General features: G+C 29.2%; 2 protein-coding genes across 7 annotated transcripts; both read left to right on the forward strand.

Annotated features, from left to right (window-relative positions):
* Window positions 1-1,755: 1,755 nt before the first annotated feature.
* Spase12 (Signal peptidase complex subunit Spase12) lies at window positions 1,756-2,471 on the forward strand. Its single transcript, XM_011504208.1, has 3 exons — window positions 1,756-1,966; window positions 2,138-2,197; window positions 2,265-2,471. Exons 1-3 carry the CDS (start codon window positions 1,922-1,924, stop codon window positions 2,445-2,447), a joined length of 288 nt encoding a protein of 95 aa, XP_011502510.1. The 5' UTR covers window positions 1,756-1,921; the 3' UTR covers window positions 2,448-2,471.
* A 4,416-nt stretch (window positions 2,472-6,887) lies between these two features.
* LOC105365919 (E3 ubiquitin-protein ligase RFWD2) lies at window positions 6,888-10,327 on the forward strand. Of its 6 annotated transcripts, none has more exons than XM_011504213.1 (3): window positions 6,973-7,109; window positions 8,263-8,626; window positions 8,687-10,327. In XM_011504213.1, the coding sequence occupies exons 1-3, from the start codon at window positions 7,047-7,049 to the stop codon at window positions 10,315-10,317; spliced, it is 2,058 nt and encodes a 685-aa protein (XP_011502515.1). In that variant the 5' UTR covers window positions 6,973-7,046; the 3' UTR covers window positions 10,318-10,327. The 6 variants fall into 6 exon arrangements, with proteins under 6 accessions (XP_011502513.1, XP_011502515.1, XP_011502516.1 ...); XM_011504214.1 differs by having other exon boundaries at window positions 8,263-8,542; window positions 8,627-10,327; XM_011504211.1 differs by lacking the exon at window positions 6,973-7,109 and adding an exon at window positions 6,888-6,964 and having other exon boundaries at window positions 8,263-10,327.
* Window positions 10,328-24,477: the final 14,150 nt, after the last annotated feature.

Genomic DNA, 24,477 nt, shown 5'->3' on the forward strand with positions numbered 1-24,477 from the left:
GGTGCATAAGAGCTGCCGCTGTCGTACCGAAGCTTTCTAAAGGGGACCGGGTTGCTGCTGCCTTAGTATGCGTAAAAGCCGCCGCTGTCAAAGTCAGTTGCTCAAACAACAAATTAAATAACAAATTAAAAACATTTACTTCATAAAAATCGGATTGTTACGGATTGAATCAGTTAAAGGCGGAATACAAAAGTGGGAGAGGTATAAACACCTGCACGTTACGTTATAAACACAATTCTGTGAATTCGGGAAATTTCACTACGCAGAATACTCGAATATTACATTATAATTCCGACTAACAATGCTGATGAATTCACCAAGGCTACATCCTAGTAACGTCACGATAATAATCAGCATAGTAACAAACACCGATGCGCGACCGGCGTCGCAAGCTCGTACGAGAATATTTAAGAACTGTGCTTGACGCTCTCGCCCTTTTACTAGTTCAATCAAGCACTCCTCACGACAGGCTCGCTATTCTACCTACAACCGCCATTACCACCGTAACCAGCAACGCATCAAGGATGTTTCTTACGACTACAACTACAACAGCTCCTGTCACCTACGTAAGCAGCAACGGTCCACGGACGATCATCACTACCACAACTACATCAGTGCTCACGACTACCTACACAGCGACCCATATCGAACGTCACTCTCAACCTCAAATATAAGGACGGCCCACAAGCCCACGTAAGTAACGCACGCTACCAATATTTGCATTACACCTATACGAGCGAATCTCCCCTTCACGCAAGCAGTGATGCAACACGGACATCCTCCCCAGCACACCGACAACTACGATGCTCACACTACACCGGAGGCTAAGGCGGCTTGGGCTTACTCGCTCCTCCAGTGCGCGGCTACCACTACAGCAATTCATCTTATAAGGGGAAGGAACCGCACCTCCACCCACCGTCATACGAAGGTTTTAAGTCTGATCCCAGGCAGAATCCTTTCTGAAATTAAAAAAGGAAAACATTGATTAATTAGGAAATTGTTTTATTACATATTTATCGATCTCAGTAGTAATAATTATTTTGAATTTGCCAAACATTTTTATTTTGTTAAGTTTATATTGAATTTATTCTTCAAAAATAATAAATATTTCTTTATCTAATCCATACTTAAATTCGAAAATTTTTTGCAAATATTATTTGTTTTTTAATGAAATTATAAAAATAAGACACAAAATTTCTAAATAATATTTATCTATTATTATTGTTATAAAAAGACTACTTATAATAAAGCCACGATACATAATATATTACATAATTGACATTGTAAATATATTCAATGTTTTATTTATCATAATGTTATGTATCATAAATATATACGTAGTTACTAATAATCTTTCGTATGTGAAAAATTAAAAATTAAAATACTAATGATTCTATTCCATTAAAATTATTTTATTAAGAATATATGTTTAGAACTAGATTTCTAACTATATTATATATATATCAATATAATTCAAATATGTATATTTATAGCTCGAATTATATATTTGACATTTCTTTACAAACAAGAACTTGTATACAAATTATTTTTAACCTTACATCATAGTTTATAATAAAATTGTAATTATTAAAATTTTTATATAAGTTTTTTTATATTTTTATAAAATCGAGAAAACGAAAATATAGTTTCCTTCGTCAAAATATGTATTATTATCGGTGTTTGATACCTTCTTAATTTTAACAACTTCATATCAAATTATGTACATTTATAATTACCAATAACCTTATTATATAAATTGCGCATGTCTAAAAAGCATACACTCTATTTTTTTATCATCTATAAATGCCTGATGCCAACTGTAATCATCAACAATTTGCCTTCAAATTTGTAGTTACGATATTTTAATCAGATTTTATTCATATACCAAAGAGAAAAATACAAATGCATATCAAATTGTATAATGGCAGCGATTGTAGAATATTTTAAGAATATACCTCTTCACATGGTAAACATGTTAAATTATATATAAAATGTTAATTTACAAATATTATTATATATGGTAATATTAAGGTTATATTTTACCATATGTGAACTTATAATATAAAAATATTTATTAGAAATATAAATGATGTAATTACCAAAAATTATTATTTATTAATAATTTTATTTTATCTAGGACTATGATGGACAAGCAAGGGCTGAAAAATTATCCAGAATCATAATTTCATTATTTGGTGTAAGTTTATTTAAAAATTATTTCGGTAAATATTTTATAAATAAATTGGAATTATTATTTTATGTAGATTGTTGGCTTGTTTTGGGGTTACATTATTCAAGAATTTTCACAAACAATATATATTCTTGGTGCTGGTTTTGTAATGGCTGCAATTATTACAGTTCCTGCATGGCCAATGTATCAACGTAAACCATTAGAATGGCAGAAACCACAATCAGAAGTTAGTGCCAAAACAAAAAAGAAAAAATAAATGTATTTAAAAATTAATTTATAATTAATAAAAATTTGTTTTATAATTTCCAATGAATTGTATTAAATTTACAGTATTTTGAATTTTAAGGATAAATAATTAAAGAAAATATATCTGGAGTTTTATTATAATAATAAATATAATATAATAAATCTACTTGCACTGTAATAAGCATGATTATAATTAAATAAGATTATCTGATTTAATATGTATAAATTTCTTAAATTATTCAATAATTTGCTTTTATATTTAATTCTTTATTTGTCTTTCGTATAACTACTAAAATATTTACTAAATCATGTAAAAGAATTGAGTTTATATTTGTCACTTTATTTAAAATACAGGATAATATTTTTCATGTTATTAATGACATAAAACTTATGTTAAACAGTATGATGATATTAAAACTTACTATTAGATTCACAATATCAATAGTTGATTTAATATTTACTTATTCTATACGTTTTTTATTACTATTACTATATTACATTGGACTTAATCTTAAATATGCAGAAAATAAAGCTTTTTTCAATTTAGTTTTTAATCAGTTTAAAATCTCATTTATCCATAAAGGTAGAGATATTATTCTTATCTATTAATATTAGTTATTGTCTGATGCAAAATTTCATGTTCATGAGATGAACTTATAATGATTGGATAAAGTGAAAAAAACAAAAATTGTATTAAAAAGAAAAATATATATAGTAATACTATTAACATAATCATAAACAAATTTTACAACCCAAGAAACTGTTTAAACACTGGAAAACATTCATTTTAATATTTGACAATAATATATTTATATGAAGTATTGAAATATATTATAAAATAATTTCATTGCTAAATATGACAAATTTTATTTTACAATTATATATTGATATTTAGCAATAATAAAATATAAAAAAACAAGTTATTATTTAATTACAATCTACATAAATAGCTTAGAGTTAATAATCACTTGTTAACCTCATAAATTAATTTTATACAATTTAATTTTTAAATTCATATTTTATTGCACAACAAACAAAAATGATTACTTATAGTTTTGCTTTAAATAAATAAATAAGTGAAATCATCTAAAACAAATATTATAACTTTTTTAAATAATGCCTGAACATATGAATTTATTATACTTAATTGAGTATTGAAATTATGCAATGCACTCATTTTTTATTTTTCTATGAATAATTGAACTTATTAACACTTTTATATATAAATTTCATTGATCAAAAATTAAATCTAGATTTTTACACTGTTTTTAACATATAAGTGGTTGAACATTGCTTAAAGAAATATTTCCTATCATTGTTGATATATTTATTACTAATAAATACATACTTTAATTATTTACAAAATATTGATAATTTCAAAAAATCTTTCAAATTTAAATTAAATTATTTATAATAAAAAAGTATACATTAATACAATCATTAAGTTTATTCTAACCTGAAAGAAGATAAATAAAAATTATATATACATTATATATAATTTTTATTTATTTTTTATCTTCAGGCGAAAAAGAAATTAACTTAATTTACCTAGTATTTTATAGTTTATATTTGAATTGCGATTTTTAAAATATATAACTTAACTTATTTAATATGAAAAAGATTCAATAATTAATATTTATTTACTAAATTTGCAATATGTAAGGCATATGCTATTAAATTTACTTCAGCACACCTTACTTTTGTTATATTTATGTACCACATATGGGTATATTTATATTAAGTGTTGTATATTTTGGTATATTATAAATGGATGAATTTTTCTACAAATAAATTAGTTTTTTTGCTATCTTTTGCAAGAGTAAATATAATCATTAATTATTTTTTATACTGTTCACACATAACTATCATTTATAAATAATTACAAATAATTAAATAAATACAAATAAAAAATCTTTACAAAATTACAATATAAATGACTTAATGAACATTTCATAATATTGCTTGATTATATTTATAACTGCATTATTAACTTTATAGATATTTAAGCTCATGTTATAATCAGTTTATTTATGTCTATTTTTAGACAATTGAAACAAATTTCAATACTACAATGGAAAATAATTTTATAATGCCTAACTTTATTGACATAATCAGACTGTTACTCTATTAATTATCAAAATTGGAAAATTATCGAATACTTAAATGATGGCTATTATGAAATTAATTGGGCTGATAAGATTACAATTATCAGAAATAAAATAAAAAACATGTGTACTTTGATTCATAAATCGTCATTAATATAATTTAATATGGAATATTACATAATAAAATAAAAATTATTTTCAGATATCTTATTGTTCTGAAAATGTTAAAATTATTTCATTTTATCTAAAAGTAATTAGTTTATTTAGATTTTAATTGTTCATATGAATTTTAGTAAAATTTCTAATTACACCTTTTAAATCTTTTTTACACAAACCCAATTGTTGTAAAACAGTCTTTAAATTTCTGTAATATATATACGAAGTCTTGAAATATATTTTTTCATTTTTTTTTAATTTTATAATTTTTCAACAATCAATTCAATTGATGTCATCGTCTTTTAATGATATAAACATTCCAGCTTAATATGGTGATTTATAGAAATAAGCCCTCCATATACATTTATGATGTAATTTTAAATAAATATACAGTGTGATTTCATTTTCAATCATAATTTATTTATCGAAATACCAATATCAGTATCTATATGCTTCAACATATCTATGTTCACCATCTATTGATAGTAGAAAATAAATATTTTTATTAGTTTTCACTGCTGGATTATATTTAAAATAATTAATTTGATCAAATTTTTAATTATAAATAAAATTGAAAAAGTTATTGTATTTGTTTATTATATTATTGTAGTACAATAAATAACACTCTAGCTTCGTCAGTTTTTTATTTGATCTTGATTTCTTATTAAAAATAAATAAGATCAAGATTTTTACGTTGAATGGACGAGAGTGAATAAATTGATGCACAGTTTATTAATTGAGTTACTGTATTTTTATAAGTGAAGAATATAATAATGAATGTTAATCAATGGTTAAAAAATGTATATAATATAATAATAGAAAGCAATATAAAAAATAGAACAATGTCATGAATTTATATAATATAAGTTATATAAGTTAAATAAGTTATACAATTATATAATTTATTTACTTTATATCTACTCTATACTCTATATCTAAAACTTAAATTAATTATAATTCTACTTATAATTTATAATAAATTTAACTGATACGGTTATATTATAATTAATACTAATTTATAAATAGTGCTTCAATAAGAGATTCCTATACGAAATAGCTATAATAAATATATATTAGTTAAGAGATTTATAGTATAGCGGTTATAGTACAAGTATGTCACAAGTAGTTCTAATATTTATGATGACGAGATATCCTAGGAATTTGCGATGAGACGTAGTAGGAAAGTAAAAAGAGTGAGAGATCTAATCAATTCTTGTAGGTCTAAAGAAAAGGATAAGGACTCTGATCGATATGGTACCGTAACCATAACAGAACTTCCAAAATGAGAAATTTGCAGGAATATACAGTGGGAGAGAGAAAGTGCTTATAATTTAGATTATCATAGCAAGAAAAAGAAAACATATCTGAAGCTAATGCATGCAAAGAAATAGAGAGAATACAATTGAAAAAGTACGCTTTGATTAAAAATTGTTATAACGAAACAGAGAGTGAGTGTGAGAATGAGGGAGAGAGAAACCATATCGCATTAGCTACTATTTTAAACAAATACTAATTTTTTTTCGTAGAAATTGGAATACCCCTATGGTCCTATTGTTTAAATAAAAAACTTAAATAAAATAAAAAGACACATACTCTTAGCTTGAGAGTTCGAATACAATTATTACTTAAACTTCTTTAATTATTGATTGTTTTTCTCTTTGTTATAATATTTCTTAATACTAATAGAATACAGCTTCATTATTATACAAAACATTATTTCTTAATGAATTGATTATATTAGTTTTATACAATTTTTACGATTTCTTTTCTATTTGATTTGTTTTTAATCTTTATATTGCTTATTATATGACACAATATTTAATAGGAATATATAAATTGTAGTAAACTACATATATTATCTTACACAATTAATTATTATTTATAACTTTTAACTTATAGAAATTTATATAATAGGTTAATTGATTTTGAACACAAAAATTTATTTAATAGTTCATTAATAATTAATATTGTTTAATTAATTTTATTTTTATCAGATCATATACTATAGATCTTAAATAATTTATATACAATATTCACGCTCTCATAATTTTAATGTGACACAAATCTATATGTTACATTATGATCCTTTCTACAAGTAAATGATTTGGTAACACATACTAAAGTAAAAATATAATCATTATACCGTATATAAGCAATTTTTTAACTGTAATAATTTCATTCTGTAGTTTGATTACATATTTCTTTGATTTGAAAGTGAATCTATTCTATGTTACAGTTTTTTGGATACACACAATTGATTCGTAAGGTTGGTAATCGACAATGTGGCCATCATATGTAAACGAATTTTGTCTCTTATTAATTCAATAGTTGCTTTATTATCGATTGTTATGCCAAAAGGTTTGGAGTACCTACAAAGAGCTCAGTATTTTTATTATATTATTATAATAAATGTATAATTGCATTTTTTTAGAATTTTTTATATTCTGAAACGATACTTGGTTAATATTTAATTGTGTATTTATGTCACAGTTATGTTTTACGAATTGTTTATAAGCTGGTGTAGCTTTATTTCAGATAATTATTAATATAATATTGTCAAAGTTGTCTTACATGTTCTTTTATTGAAGATAAATTAAATATTTAGTCATCTAAAATCATTATAATTCCTAGGTCATAATTTAGAATGGCACAAATCTGACACGAACTTGGTCGACTTCACATTTAATGTTTAATTATGGATTTTACAAGGTTTTTTTATTATAATAAATTATTATTTATTATAAGTAAAAAGTATAAAAAAATAATATAACTTAAGATAATTAATAAATCATAATTGAAAATACGAATGATCACAAATTTGAAGATATTAGAAAGTTTGAGGTTATAATATTTATTTTTGAAATTTACTGTAAATAAATAAATATTTAAATTAAATTAATTAAATAAGAATTTATTTTTTAATGATGGAATAAACATGAACGTTTTCGTTCTAACCTTATTTAAAAGTTGATAATATATAAAGAATAAGATCTTACAAAAATAATTTAAATAGGGATAATTTATTGGTTTATATTAATTTATATTTGTTTTTTTACTTTACAATTTACATAGAAAAATAAAGAAATAAAATTATATATAAATATAAAAAATTTATAGTATTGTAATCAAAACTATATTTTGTTCATTAAAATAAGGTTAAAAATATAATAATTAATTATATAAAATTTTAATACCTTAATATTAATATTATTTTTATTATATTAAATGAATTATATATTTTTAAATATAAGAAAATTGTTAAGATGATCTTATATAATTTAAATATAAAATAAAGAAATTCATTAAAAAAAAAAGTAATTTACTATTAATAAATCTGTAAATATTTTAATTTATATAATAACTGTGAGGATTTAAAAAAAAATTTGTATATATATGTATATCTTGCTAATATATAGTACTATATAATAGGGATACACATTGAATGCATGAAAAACTTTGTAATGTATTATTATTAGGTGATAAATATATGTATAAATAACATTTTCTTAAATTTTATTCTTACTATATCATTTATTAGTTGAATTACTTGGTTTACTGTTTTAGAATAAATTTCAAGTACAAAATTACAAATTAAACATGTCTACTGATGGAGATGAGGCTGGTACAAGTACAAGTTCATATAATCATCGATTGAGTAGACCACAAACTCAAATAATAACCTTTATGCAGGGAGTTAATTCAACAATAGAAGATAAAAATAGTGATTATTTATGTCCAATTTGTTTTGAAACAATAGAAGAAGCACATGTAACAAGATGTGGACATACATTTTGTTATAAATGCATCATTAGATCTTTAGAAACATTAGGAAAATGTCCAAAATGTAATATTAATTTAATTCAGCAAGATATTTTTCCTAATTTTCTTCTAAATGAATTGATTGCAAAATACAAATCTCGTTTCAAAGGTATTGCAGCATTTGATCATGCCTTAGCAAGAGATAATAAAAATAATTTCCTTGCATTAGATTCTTCCACAGGAATTTCCGATGGCTTACGTAATTTTATAACATCAGACAGTATAAATCTAAGTTTACCTGATGTAAATGCTATGTTAGAAGTACTTATTCAACGTAAACACTTACTTGAAGCAGAATCTTATGCTGCACAAAATAGATTGTTATATGAATTTCTTAAACATCTTTTAACACAAAAAGAAGAACAAAGAAATCAATTGCAAAAAGAAGTTACTCTTATAAAACGAGACATTAAAGAAGTGGAAAATATTTTAAAAGATTTACAAAAAAAATGTCCACGTTTAGAAGATATTAAAAAACCTACTGAATATGATTCAGCACAAGTTACTGCTATTCGGAAAGAAATGATAAATTTAATTAATATAATTGATTCTAGTACCATTAAATCATGTGAGGAAGCAAATGTATTCTCTAGTCCATATATTAACTCATCCAATAATCAATGTAAATATGATTTAACCAGTAGTTCAACTTTAGCAGTTCGGCGTCGAAGAATGCATGCTCACTTTGATGACTTTGTTCAATGTTATTTTGATGCTCGGGCAAAACAACTACATTTTGCTGCTAATAATTCTGATTTTCAATCAACCAATTCTGGATTAAACATTTTCCGTGAAGACCTTATAAAATTTTCACGTTTTAATTCCTTGAGACCATTAGCTACTTTGAATTATTCTTCTGATATATTTAATCATTCAACTATTGTTTCAAGTATTGAATTTGATAAAGACAATGAGTTTTTTGCAATTGCAGGTGTCACAAAAAGAATAAAAGTATTTGATTATAATATTGTCATTCGAGGCACAGTAGATCTTCATTATCCATGTATTGAAATGACTTCAACTTCAAAAATATCATGTGTTTCATGGAATTCTTTTCATAAAGGTATTTTGGCCTCATCAGACTATGAAGGTACAGTTACAGTTTGGGATGCAATGACAGGACAGAGAACAAAAGCATTTCATGAACATGAAAAAAGATGTTGGTCAATTGATTTCAATGATATTGATACAAGACTTATAGCATCTGGTTCAGATGATGCACGAGTAAAATTGTGGTCATTAAATATGGATCATTCAGTTGCTTCACTTGAAGCAAAGGCCAATGTATGCTGTGTAAAATTTAATCCGCGTAGTTCATGTCATCTAGCATTTGGATCAGCAGATCATTGTGTACACTACTATGATTTAAGAAACATGAAAGAAGCACTTTGTATATTCAAGGGACATAAAAAGGCTGTATCATATGTCAAATTTGTTAATGAACAAGAAATAGTATCAGCTAGCACAGATTCACAATTAAAAATGTGGAATATTAATAATCCTTACTGTTTGCGCTCCTTTGTAGGTCATGTTAATGAAAAGAATTTTGTAGGTTTAGCTACAGATGGAGATTATGTAGCTTGTGGATCTGAAAACAATGCACTTTATGTTTACTATAAAGGACTCACAAAACAGTTATTTTCATACAAATTTGATGCAGCTAAAAGCATTTTAGAAATACAGGAAAAACGCGAAGAAGATCTAAATGAATTTGTTTCAGCAGTCTGTTGGCGACAAATGTCTAATGTTGTTGTTGCTGCAAATTCTCAGGGTATTATTAAAATATTAGAACTTGTGTAAAACTATTAAAACTAAGAAGTGATAAAAATAATGTGTACAAATAAAAGAGTATAAAATAAAAGATTATTTTCATAACAACAATATAAAATGTATATTCATGAATTTATTGAAAATTGAATATGCAAACTAAATTATCAATGTAAAATAAATATTTTATATAACGCTTTCACATTAGGATTAATTTTTATTTTAATTTTATTAGTGAAAGCTTCTTAATATTCATCTGTAAAAAATAGTTATTGAAGTTTCAAATTAAGATAAATTTTTTATCTTAATATAACTATATATAATAATAAATTATATAGCCTCTTTTTCTATTTTTTAAAATAAAAGTACAATGTATATTTTTATTTTGTTATTAAAAAAATAAGTTTCATACATTTTTAAAACATCAATATTAAAAAAAGGGAAAAAAACAATTTGCAAAATGAATTATTATATATAAATATTTCCATTTACTTTTCAATTATATTTGTATATATACTACTTTCACAATTTTGATTTATAAAATTATATTTCTTTAAAAATACATTGAATAATATAAATTAATTTGTATACATTAACTACTGTGTGATAAGCTCATAGTGTTAAATAACATTGTATGTATTTAATAATCATATAATTAAAATTTTTCATAAATGTTATTATATTACCATGTAAAATATAAGACACGTATTTTAAATATAAAAAATATTAAGTTAGAATTTTAATTAATTATAAATAGGTTGTGAATACTAAAAACTCAACGATCCTTAGCCATGGAAATAAAATAATGATTACAGAATTAAAACTACAAATAATTCAATAAATAATTTAAATGTAGCATTGAGTATTGTAAAAGGGCCTTTACATTTTTTATGCATTTTTTAATTCAAAATATAATTTCTTTGTTAAAAATTTAATTATTCATGTTCACTATTACTAGTCGTTATGATAATAAAATGACATCGTTTGAAATTTCCACAAAGATAGTATTAGGTAGAAAACTAAAATCATTAAATTATTTTTAAAAAAGGCAGTGATCAAAGGGAATAAAAGATCGAAATACTATAAGTCTTTGGTACAGCACTTAATTTTTAACAAGTGCATAATCCAGTAGCAACATCCCATAAGGTGTTTAACAGAAAACGGAATCGACAACTAATTGTGTAAATGGATACTATATTCATTCTGTATTTACATACATTAACTATATATTTTCAATTTAATCGATATAAATTTACTTATTGATATTAGATATTCTTTTATTGACGGTCGCCGTTATTTTATTCTAAACTGATGCGATTTTATAATATCGAAAGTTGGTCATTCTAATTGCTTGATACTTTTTTTTTCAATTATTTTATTGCGATTAAATACTATATCGCCTTTTATCATTGTTCACTTATTCTATTTCATTCCTTCATGGAAAGTTTTTTACCACCGATTATTTAATAAACGTATCAATAAGAACTCTACCTTATTCTAGGGTTACAAAATAAAATTTAATTTAATAAAAACAAAAATTTCTTGATGAAATTATGATGTTGATATCATAATAAATTAAATTTAAGCAGGCAGATTTTTCTACGAAAAAATAAAGAAATGTGAAACAAATTTACAAAATTAATTTTATTGAATATAAAAATTCAATAGCATATTTGTAATATATTAGATAAAAATAAATTATTATCAAAATTATTTGAAGTGAGGTATTAATGCTAATCACAAAAGTTATTTATTAAATATTAGATAAAACATGAATAAATTTGGCAAAATTCACTTTGTAATAAAATATATTTAAAAATAATACATATGCATGTTATTTCTCAAATTATTAATACAAAATGGTATTGAACTAAAAATTATTTAAGTACTATTTGAGATTCAAAAGGTATAAAACTAAAGAATCATATTTTTACTGAAATAAACAACGTTTAAAAGAATAAAGACATAATTGCAAAACAATTGAATTACTGATATTAAATAATTTGGAATTTCTATGCACGTTTTTAGTGTGTATATTGATTTTGATTTTTCATTTGTAAATAAATCTGTTAAAGAGTTACGATTATATTATGATAATATTACTTGTCTTGAATAAACAATATTTTATTATAGTATTGGATTCTATTAAAATTATTGTAAGGATACATTGAAAATACTGTATTATATTTAATATAATATTTTTATGCATTTGTGTTCGAGATTCCGAAAATTTCTCGAATGTTTAGGTTTCGGGAATTTCCCAAGCATTAGAATTTCTGGCAAAACTCGAACGGTCGTTGGATATCTGGAAAAAGTCGTTACATCCAAAAAAAGGTGCACAATCGCATCCATTGTTATCAGCGCTAACTTGGCTGTCCTGTGGATATTTAAGGCAAGCGCGCTAGCTTATTGGAAAAAATGGCTCTCTCTTACTGGGGATGTTATGGAAGGAACACGGACTGTCTTAGCAGGACCGCCATGGAACAGTCGCTCTTTCAGTGAAGCCATTACAAAGGGAACGCACATCATTCTCTAGTGCGTATTAGTTAACAAATAGTCAAGGGTGCTGACTGCATTACAAAAAAATATTCAACTACAGGAAGCATGGTATCCAAATACTCCTTATCAAGTAGCGTTCCACTTAAGTCCTTACCTAAGCATCCACTAACGCCGACGAAAAATTAAATTGAACTATTGAACATTGTCAGTTCGAGCCACAAAATCAAACAGTTTCGAACAATTGAAATTTGTATTTACATTAGTGTATGAAGGTCTGAGTTAAAAAATATATTCATTAGAAATTTATATTTTAATTTGAAGTAACGTGTTTAACATAAGATCAAGATCTGTTATTGTTTGGAATTCCAGCCACCAGAATAGTCCGAAGACCAAGGTGGTTGGATTAGACCGTACCACCGGTTTAATGGTGGAAAAGGAGGGGATGAGTGGGAGGTTAATGCATCAATTAAGTATAAACATAATTGGTTTTAGTGACTTTTATTTAAGGTTATTTTACATTGGTAGCTGGTTTTACCGGTCGTTGTGAGAATTGTTGAGCTCGTCATGATTCTAACAGTTGGAAATAACTGTAAAACATGTGTAAAATAAATGTTAAACATGAGTGCAAGGCAACACTGGTCTGGTTGTACTGGGCACCTTTTATTGTACCTTACAGAGGAGAGAATCGCAAGAGTCACGAGACTATAGGCACTTGCATCAGCGATCTTTACAGGGGAGAGAATCGGCGTGGTATGACTTGTGGGGACTATCTAACAGTACCGGCGCCCTCTTCCGCGGTTTGATAAGAATCAAGTTACAGAGGCCTGACCGATAATACCAACACAATGTCGTAATGAATAATAAATAATGTAAACTAATAAGTATACCTTGCACGGATTTCCATAGACAGACGTGTGGAACTTTTAACTGTTGTGACTTGCATTATTTCACTTTGACTTACTCAATAAGACTGATTTTCTTCGACTTGCACCGCTCATATATGATCGTGGAATTTAGTGTCTACCTGACGCAATCATTCACAATCTACCTACTGCGAGGCTGGTCCAAATATATCGCTAAGGATCTCCACGATCGGCCACGTATCTCCAGCGAACCTAATACTTATATCTACTGAGGAGAGATGCTGCTACTAATAACACGCCTACAGAGAGAGAGAAATTTCCGTAATACTGTTACAAGGGCGCTACGACTTGTCACACGCCCGCAGATAATATCAGTCTCATCTTGCACACCCGGACGACGCCTTGTAGTTTCTTTACTAACTGTCAGGATCACACGATGAGCTCAACAATACTCACAATTACCGATGAAACATTGATCAAGTTTAACTTAACTTTAAATAAAAGTCAGAAAAACCAATTGTACTTACACTGAATTGATGCACTAAGCTCTCACTCACCTCCACTCCTTCCATCATTAAACCAGTGGTACGGTCTACTGAAACCACCTTGGTCTCCTGACCACCGGGTGGCTTGAATTCCAAACAGCCGTCATCAATTGTGTTTACAATAAACAATTAACTGGTTAATCTAAATATTGTAGTGTTAGTGATTACTTTATGAATCTTGATCAGAAGAAACTTAGTAATTGCAGGCTCTTATTCTCTATTGATTCCTATAGATTTCTTTCCAAGAATTTTAAACAAGATTCATTTGAAAAGTCTGAAGAATAACGGTCATAAATAAGCTAATTTTATATCGCTCACTATGCTGTACTATGATCTCTCAGATTGTGTTGTTGCGAAATGCCATGGTTTAATCATTTGAGAACCACTAGCGAAAATGTAGAAATGCGTGGTACAAATGTACGATCGCATCTAAGCTTTTCATAGTACCATTTTTAAAATCTAGTTGTATCAATTTATGAAAATACAACGGTACACTTATCACGCTTAACAATGGTTGCGTGATAGATGCTACGAGGATAATGCTTAGCTATGCGCATATATACAAGGATGAGAGAATGAAAATAATGAAATAAAAAAGGCGTATACGCATTATGTTGTACGTTGTAAGTCTATAAATGCAAGACTGTGTTCCAGGAATAAATAACGAGCAGAACAGAAATTAAAAGTGAAGATGAAATTATCTAAAAGTTTCGATTGAAAAACGCAAGTTCCTGTTTTATCTACGATACTTATAAATTAATATGAAATAGTATAATCTCCAACATATTCGATTGCATTCATCAGTCTAGTACACTAGTAAAAAAATTACTTTTATTCTATTACCAAATCTTCTCAGATTATATATCTGAATCATAAATCACAGTGCAATCATTTAAAAAATATGTAAATTACTATAAATAATATAAAATAATGACTTTAATAATATTTTATATTTACATAAATTATTTATCAAAAAACAAAAAAGTATATTTCAATGTTTTAGAAAAATATAAAAAAAAAACGAAAATAAAGGTTTTTACAGTTATATCAGAATTTTACTATTTACTCACTTTATTTTTATTAAATAAATACTGTCTGAGATCAGACTAAAAACGCTTCCCTGAGATAGTGAAGGGAGGCTTGCTGGCAAGTGGAATGGACAATGCAATAATTCAATACTGCCTTTATATGAGTTGATTTTCCCTTTTATTGAATTTAATAAATAATGAATAATTAATAATCTATGAATATCGAATGAGTGTATGATAGAATAAATAGGTGAGAGTTTCTTCAGGTAATGTGAGTGATGATAATCTTATAGGTGTATTCTTGTAGTATGGTGCGTGATTGACGCCACCGATTGCCGCTATCGATACGCTGGGAGACATGGGTGGTGACGTTGGTGTGTAACGTCACTGGTGAGAAGAATTGATGCCGCCGTTGCCGCTACCGATGAGTTGGAGAGGCTTGAGTGGGGCGCTGTTGTATGACGTCACTGTTAAGGAGAATTGATGCTCCCGTTGCCGCTACCGATGAGCTGGAGAGCTTGAGTGGGGCGCTGGTGTATGACGTCATTGATGAATGGCAATGATGCCGTGGTTTTGGTATTGCTGCTTACTTAGTTCACGGAGACGTGTGTTAGTGATTCGTAAGAACGTGTGTAATAGCGTAGCTTACTTGTGTGGTATCGATTTCAGTTGTATTGATGGTACGTAAGGACGTGTGTAATAGCGTAGCTTACATGTGTGGAGTCAATCTCAGTTGTATTGATGATACGTAAGGACGTGTGTAATAGCGTAGCTTACGTGTTTGGAGATAGATCGTTGTGTATTGGATGTGACCTCTATATAAGTGGTATTTGACTTGTAAGAAAGCGATTTGTGTGAATTGAAGGCGATTTCTGTGTAAATGGCGTTGACTTGTAGAACAATAATTTGATCTTGATGATTGCTTGATTGAACTAGTAAGAGTATGAGACCGTCATGTGCAGCTCCTTAAATATTCTCGTATAAACAAGCTGCGTTGAAATTGCATAGGTGATCGTTGCTATGCCGATATTTGTCGTAACGTAAATAGGGCATAGCCTCGTAGAGTTTATTTGTTATTACTTTTGGAATTATAGTCGTATATTCGAGTTTTTTTGTTATAAGCATTCTTTGAATTCGTTAGTCAGTTTTTACAAAACAAATGCTCGCGCGCTCATACCTCTCCCACTTTTTATTTTGCTTAGAAACTACTGCAATCCGTAACAAATACAAAACTTGAATTTTATAAAATTTTCATAATGTATATTATTATTAATTTTATTTAATTATTATTCAATATTGTTAGATAGCTTTATAATAATTTTTCGCTCGCCCTAGCGGATGCTTGGGAAGGACTTAAGTGGAAGGACTGTAGAATATACAGTGTACGCTTGTCTCGGATCAGACTTAAAAAATCGCCCGATTATGTTAGGTGAGGGTGATTGCTGGCAAGTGGAAGAGGCAGATACAATTATTCAATTCAACACACAGTCTATCTTGGTTTTCTAATTATTTTAAATACAATGATATAATTATTAATAATGTTTATAGATTTGTATAATTTGTGATTGTAAAATCATTATAAAATCTGTGAAGTTTCTTCAGTGAATTTAACGTGGTGTCTACTTCTTTAAGGAGTATCACTTTCAAGTGACGTTCTAATAATTGCTTATTGAATAAGAGATGAATATTATCATCTGTGGCTGTCGTGAACTCTTGCGAATAGGTTTATATTTTTTATTTAGATATGATATAAGCCGTAGCTGTTTCTTCGTTGTTGCCACGTGGTATCAGCATGCGCTACTTGTAAAGCTAGGAGGTTGTAAATCTCTGGATGGTCTTGATACAGTACACTTGGTGGTGAAATACTACACAAGAAGTGAGAGGTCGAAAATCTCTTGACACTTCTTTGTGTAAGACCACGTGGTGGTAACTTGATTGCTGGTCTCCTTCAAGCTGTCTTGTAGTGTGCAAGAGTGAGAAAGACACACAGCTTCGTGCACTATGTATGAGATTCTCGTTAGTATGAAGCCGTTGAGTGTACCTTTCGTAGCGGCTCTGCTGAGCCTTAAATATACACGCGGCAGCTTTGCTAGTTGACAATACGGAGGAGATTGTAGTGCTTGAAACAATGGAGGCGATAGTGATACTAGAAACAATGGACGTCGAGACTCAGTGGGCATTGTCTCCTCAATTCGGAGTACAACGCCGATTATAATGACGTCTTACAGAAGGCGTAGCGCCTCGTCCGGAGTGAGTATAGTAGCCACGTGCAGTTTAGTGCGTCTCCTTTTAGCTGACTCAAGCAAAGCTGCACGCGCTTGCGCTTGCAGCCATTTGCGAAAGACTTGCGAACGTATAGAGCCTGTCGCGGCTGGTGCACTCGTACCATCAGCACCTTACGAGGCTGGCGCGTAGCTGCTTATAATATTTGTTTTCTCTTTCGATTAAATACACATAAATACATTGTCTTACCTTATTCTTTTTATAAGTGCTTTGGTGGCGAGCTTCTTATTTCGTAATCACTCTTGGAATGCAATCAGCACTCTTGACTACTTGAACTATGGCGCGCTTAAACGGTTGTTAAATGTATTGGCTTCACTGCTGGCTTACTAGCTTATTATTGCAGAGTCTGGTAGAATTATGTGCAGTGAGCCAACAAGCCTGTTGAATACGCTCACGAAATTGAAGGCTTAGTCGTTCCATGGAGGCTCTGTTGAGATATATACACTATTCCATGGCGGTCCTGCTAAGGCAGACCGTGATCCGTGCCATAGCGTCTTCCTTGAGAGAATTTCACTAAGAGAGCGAGCTTGTCACATGCGTCCTTTAAATATGTGTATGGAAGATTACTCAGCTGGAAGAAATGCATAGGTGCTGCCATGCCGAAAGTAATGTTAGAGTCCAAGCTCTAGAACGTTCGAAAATAGTAGGAAAACAAGACTCAACAAATTTCGTAGAATTCAAACGACGTTGTTATGCGGAAACTACATAAACATTGTAGGACGTCCGCAAGCAAAGGCTTTAAAATCATCCAGTAATTTCGGAGTTAATGTTTGCGAGCTATAACGGTTACAAATTTAGGAAAATTAAATTTCTTGTGGAGTGCTTCAATCCTGAACACTGGCATTGCTGTGAAGGAGATAGTGTCAACACCTTTATCGTGCGGGCCAGGAGAAACGACGGGTCTTCCTTCTATGGTGGCCTTTCTTAGATAGCTTGTTCAATATGGTGTTCCCAGTAAATAAGAGCGCTTATTCGAAGCATGCTTGCCTTAAATATTTATGCGACAGCCTAGATAATGCTAAAAAGAAATTAATAATGGATGCGAATGTGGTGCTAGAAAGATACTGCGGAAAAAACACTTGGGGTTTCCCAGAAATTCTAACGTATGGGGTTTTTCCAAAAATTATAATGCTTGGGAAATTTCCGAAACATCAATATGTGTAAATAATATTAGTTTTTACTAATTCTATAATATAATATCTAAAGGTTATAAACGGCAATATGTGTAAATAATAATAGTTTTTAGTAATTCTGTAATATAATATCTAAACGTTATAAACGTCAATAGGTGTAAATAATATTAGTTTTTACTCATTCTAATATTGTTCTTTATTTTCATTATAAATATTTCACGAATATTAAGTTTATACCTTTTTGACTCTACTCATTTTTAAATTACATTAAATTTTATAATAATCTGTATTATAAACACTATTTTTATAATTTATTTATTTAAAATTACTCCTGTATGTAAATTCTATATTACCGAATCACTATAAAATATTTACATTGAATATGAAAAAGGCAAACATTAGCCATATTTATTATAAGGAATAATAATAAGAAACTATAATATACTTGGATCCTACAAGTCCTAATATTATAGACTATCGTTATTTTAGAAGTATATTGAATTGTGAAGATAAATTATATAAAGAATTATTGTCTGGGATCAGACTAAAAACCTCCTTATGATGGTGGGTGGAGGCTTGCTGGCAAGTGGTAGGGGCAATGCAATTATTCAATACTGCCATTAATGTTAATAGTCTTTCCTTTTTTTAAATATAATAAATAATGAATAGTTCATAATCTATGAATATTGGAATGAGTATGTGATAGAATAAATATATTGGTGTTTCTTCAGTAATGGTGGTGGCGATAAGTCTGTAAGTGTGATCTTTATAGTCTGCAGGGTGATTCCCCTTCTTCTTTTGAGTTGAGTAGTTGTAGTGGGGAACTCGTGGTGGTAGGGGCAGCAAGTTTGTGCTGTCTTGGCAGCCGACGAGGGGTGAGCTGTAGTGTGCGAAGTGGTGGGAGACGTCCGTGTGACGTCACAGCTTGTGTCCATGAGCTCAAAGGTAGTGGTGATATTGGTGCATGTTCGTGTGCTCGATGTGAGCGTACCCGCGGTGATGAGGTAAAGGTAGAACGAGCGTCGGCGTTACTTGCCCGTGGTGGCGAGAACTGCGCGAGGTGGTGGCAGGAAACGCGTGATGAGATTGTAAGACCGAGCGTCTGGTCACATCTTACTTGAGTTGGCAGGAACCGATGCAGGAGTAAACCCCGAGTGTAGAGTAGTGGCGGTCCTGTCGTGATGGGTGCTTGTTAACTAGAAGAAATAGTAAGGAACGAGCGTCTGCGTTGCTTACGGAGGCGTGGGTCCCAGTATAGTTGTGGCATCGCTATTAGTTCCTTAGGTTGCTTGATGCTTGCCTTGGCCTCCCAATGGCGATGGCAAGGTTGGATAGCGATCCCGCTGTGAAGAGTGCATGATTGGTACTACCAGGGCAATCGCGACACGTGCAGCTCCTTTCACATTCTCGTACCAATTGAATGCGCCGATACCGCATCGGTGGCTGTTACTATGCCGCTATTTGTCGTGACGGCAATAGGGCATAGCTTTGTCGGGTTCATTTGTTATTATTTCTCGGAATTATAGTCGTATGTTCGAGTTTTTCGGTTAGAAGCATTCGTTAAGTCCGTTGGTCAATGTTTACCAAACAATGCTTCGCGCGCTCATACCTCTTCAACTTTGTATTCCGGTTAAAACTGTTGTAATCCGTAACAATTATATTAATAATTTTTAACAAACATAAATGAACAAATATGATATTAATTATTATTATTATTATTGCTTAGTAAAAATATGTTCAGAAGGTTTCATTTTATTTACAAAAATTAATATTGTTGTCATTTGAATGTCCTATTTTATATTTTCAGGTAAATAAATTTTGAAAGGAATATTAAAAAGACAAGTATAAATGTAATTTTTATACTAAAAATAGAGTAAAAAATAGACATGCATTTAGTGCATGCTAACACCACGTAGCAACCACTACTTGCCAGCACTTTTTCCTCCACCAGGCAACTGATTATTTTAGTTTAATTCTAAACAGTAACTGTTTATAAAAATTAATATAGAACAATATTCAATAAATATGATTTAAATTCCTTTTCGAATGAATTTGAATGACTCTTTTTTTCTATATTTAAATAATAATTATATAATTAAAATAGTTATTAATTTATATAATAATTTTATAATTTTATATACCAATAATTATACAGTAAGTGTAGAGGTATTATATTATGCTTCAACATTGATGACAAAGGTAATTGTAAATCAATTCTTGTTGGATTTTAAGGGTTTAGTTTATGGCTCGAACTACCAATTCAATAGTTCAGTGGATTAGCCTCTCGTCAGGATAACTTTAAAAGAAATAATAAGTGAAAGGGCTGAAAAATATTATGTATTTTAGTAAAACAATGTTTATTATTTGTTAATAATTATAATAATAATATTGCGATGTTGTTGAGAAAAGATTATTCTATTGTAGTAATGAGGGTGTGTCCTTGTAGTCTTGATTATCGTAGATTCTATGGATATGACTGTGTATCTTGAAGTTGAGGCTGTAAACATCAGTCAGTGTAGTCAATCATGCTGATGACGTAGCATGAGAAAATGGTGTTTGAATCAAGTATGCTTGATGTATGAAATAACTATACTTGATATGATGTAAGATGTTTAATGGAACTTGGAGACTAATCAATTATGTCTTTAATTATCTATGGCGGCAGTAGAAAGGGCTAGTCACGCACAAGAGTTATTAATGATAAACCTTCGTGCTCTTGAAGAACTTAATGAAATGTATTTGTAGTGGATTATTCAATATATTGTTGTCTGGTCTTGACAATATGGTTGATGAATTGCGTCACTTGTGTCGGTTCCTTGTGGGCCTGTACGAGGTCGAAGCGTTGGTACGACTGAGAGAGAGACCGTACGGGGTCGAAGCGTTGGTTCGACCGAGAGAATATAAATTGCCAGCATTATTCTTGCGCGAGGTGTGACTAGCTTATTTATTAATATAAAAAATGTACCTTGTGAGCTGCAGACAAGGTGTGTTAGTTGCTGCGTAATTGATGTCCCCTTTGATAACTATTCCATTGGTTTCACTGCTAAATCTGCCGATTTCCTTTTAATAATGCAGACGTATATTATTTACTAGGCTGCCGAATTTATGGGCACGTGTCGACGTCACAGTATATACTAAAATACTGAGCAGCAATTACAGTTAAGTGAGTGCGAAATAGGATTACAATGAGCATCGCCACATGGCGAGCTGCCCTTAAATATACATGCAGCAGGATGCAACGTCGGCAACAGTGCCGCCGCTTATTGCTATACTGAAAACTTCTTTGTGGCGTTAGAAAACGAAGCTTCTAGAAGTTTCGTAGGCGTTCTTCAATTGTGTGATCTTATAGTATATTAGATTTCATGTCGTAAAACTTGCTCGGGCTTGTTGAGTTGTGTTTATAAACATTCGCCCGAGTGAGCATCCTGGTCCGAGCGCGTGTGCCGTGCGTCGTACAGTGCGTTTGACCTATGTACAAAATGCAACTCGTCGTTGCGACTTGTTTTATCAAGGCCGGTTCGACGGATACAATTTGATGCCGTTGACAACTCAGAGACCACGGGTGTTGTGTGGTAGCGATGACAGGTCACAAGTGGAAGGGATAGTATAATAATACAATAAAGATATGGCTGAAGTATATGCTATTTATTCTATTATTTATTAATGACAAGGTTGACTAGTATTACTATTATTAATTATAGATTAACTCTTGGGTTGAAGTAAAATTTTACAGTAATCTAAAAGTACAGTAATCTGTGCAGCTTTATCGTTGAATACGAATTTCGAGTGGCGCGAAGTTTCGTTCGTCGACACTAGCACTGTTTGAATGAGCACGTGTGTGGTTGAGGTTATGAATGCAGCGTAATGACTGAATGTTACCGCAGAGTGGCGCGAAACTTGATTTGTCGACACTCGCGCTGCGTGTTGCTTAATTTCATAAGCTTCCGAACTTGAACTAAGGTGAGGGTTGCCGAAAGGGACGCCCTTTTTTTGCAGGCGTGAACTTGACGACGCGTACTGGAATTTATTCCATACTGTCGTTTTAAGAGGAGCTTCCTCGCCCTTAGTCGCTTATCGATGTAATACTCTGACTCTCAATATATATGTAATTATTGTAGTAATTGTAACTCCAGGACTTGTAACTAATGTTCCAGTAACAGTGTTAATGGACTTTCATTAATGCACTTTCAGGGGTATACTATATTGAGGGAGTACTACTAAAAGAGAAATATCATGAGTATACTAAGAAGGAAATATCAAGAGTATATATACTACTAACAAAGAGATATCAAGAGAGAAACTTCAAGTGAGAATATCAAGATTAGTTACCGAGCGGAACGAAAATGCAGATGTCTAACTATGGGTTTTCCCGTGATTATTGTATTGTTTTTCCAGATGTTTTATGACACTAGAGCTCAATAATTACGAGCAAGAAAGTTTTGAAATCTAAATACAAATTTTACGATGTTACTTGCCAGATGTTTTATTGCATAGGCAAAAAAAGGAAAAGGTCTCGTATTCTCGAACAACCTACTTTGTCTAAAATTTGTGGAAACTGCATCAATCCCGAACAATCTATTATAAGAGATGTTACATAATATCACAATTATAAATAGGACTTCTACCTTAATAATTGTACTGTTTTAACATATTGTTATAAACAAAATTATAAATCATGGTTCATTGTATAATTTCACCGTCATCAAAAAACGTTATTATTTATTTGAAGTAAATAATAATGATATCGTCATTGGTATAATTCGCTTGAAATGGCGTCTTAACACTTTTTGATATAATTAATCACCGTTCAACAACGCAATTTTTCAAGCAATTAGATAACTTTACATATATTCAATATTTCCTAATTTATTAAATAGATATTGTAAAGTACACTTGATTGTTACCATTCTAAAATATATGAGTTAAAAAATAAATGTTATTTAACAAGTTAAATGTTTGTATTCTTACTAAATTATTATTATTAATTCTAACTATTAATCAGACTATTAATTTTCAAGAAAAGTTATATATGATTACTTCAATAACGAATTAATTAGTCAATGAAAATAGTACAATCTGAAGCAGTAAAAAACAGGATGTACTAAAGAGAAATAATTGTTTTTCCTGTAAAACTTTTTTGATATATACAAAAGTATCACAAATAGATTGAATATACTAAAATTTTAAACCTAAGATAAAATAAAAATAAATGACAAACTTCAAATTTCCTAATATTAAATAAATGTAATTTATTAATAAATCATTGATTATATTAATTGATAAATGCACGCACTACATATAAGTAGTATATATAAAGATCTTTTTTCAAGCATAAAAATTTCAGATAAAGTAATTTTTTTTAATAGAACGTTGAATTGAAATAATTACAAAGTTTAAGCTGATCTTCGTTGGATGTGAAAAAAGTTATTAGCTGAATTTAATTTACAATTCATTTTGATATTTTATTTATAAAAATAACATTTTTAAACATTAAATCTATTATTTTTTAAACGAACCAGAATACAAAATATAGACTTATATTTAAAATGTAACGGTTAATCTTCAAATAACTTTTCAAGTTTATTTTTTATACTCCATAAATAATATACAAATTATTTTTATATGATATTCCTTTTATAAAATCGCTTGTAGCTATATTTTTGTCTCGCCTACTATAAAAGTTAAACTTTTTATTTTTTATAAAATACAAAAATCTATTCATATTTTATACATTTAGAGAAATTTTTTAATTAAATAAACAACTTATTAATGGAAATGGAACATAGTTTTTAAGTATACAAATAACAATGTAAAAGTTAACGTGTTAAATATTAATTTTTTT

The sequence above is a fragment of the Ceratosolen solmsi genome, unplaced genomic scaffold (assembly GCF_000503995.2).
Source record: "Ceratosolen solmsi marchali unplaced genomic scaffold, CerSol_1.0 scaffold19, whole genome shotgun sequence".
Classification (NCBI taxonomy): domain Eukaryota; kingdom Metazoa; phylum Arthropoda; class Insecta; order Hymenoptera; family Agaonidae; genus Ceratosolen; species Ceratosolen solmsi.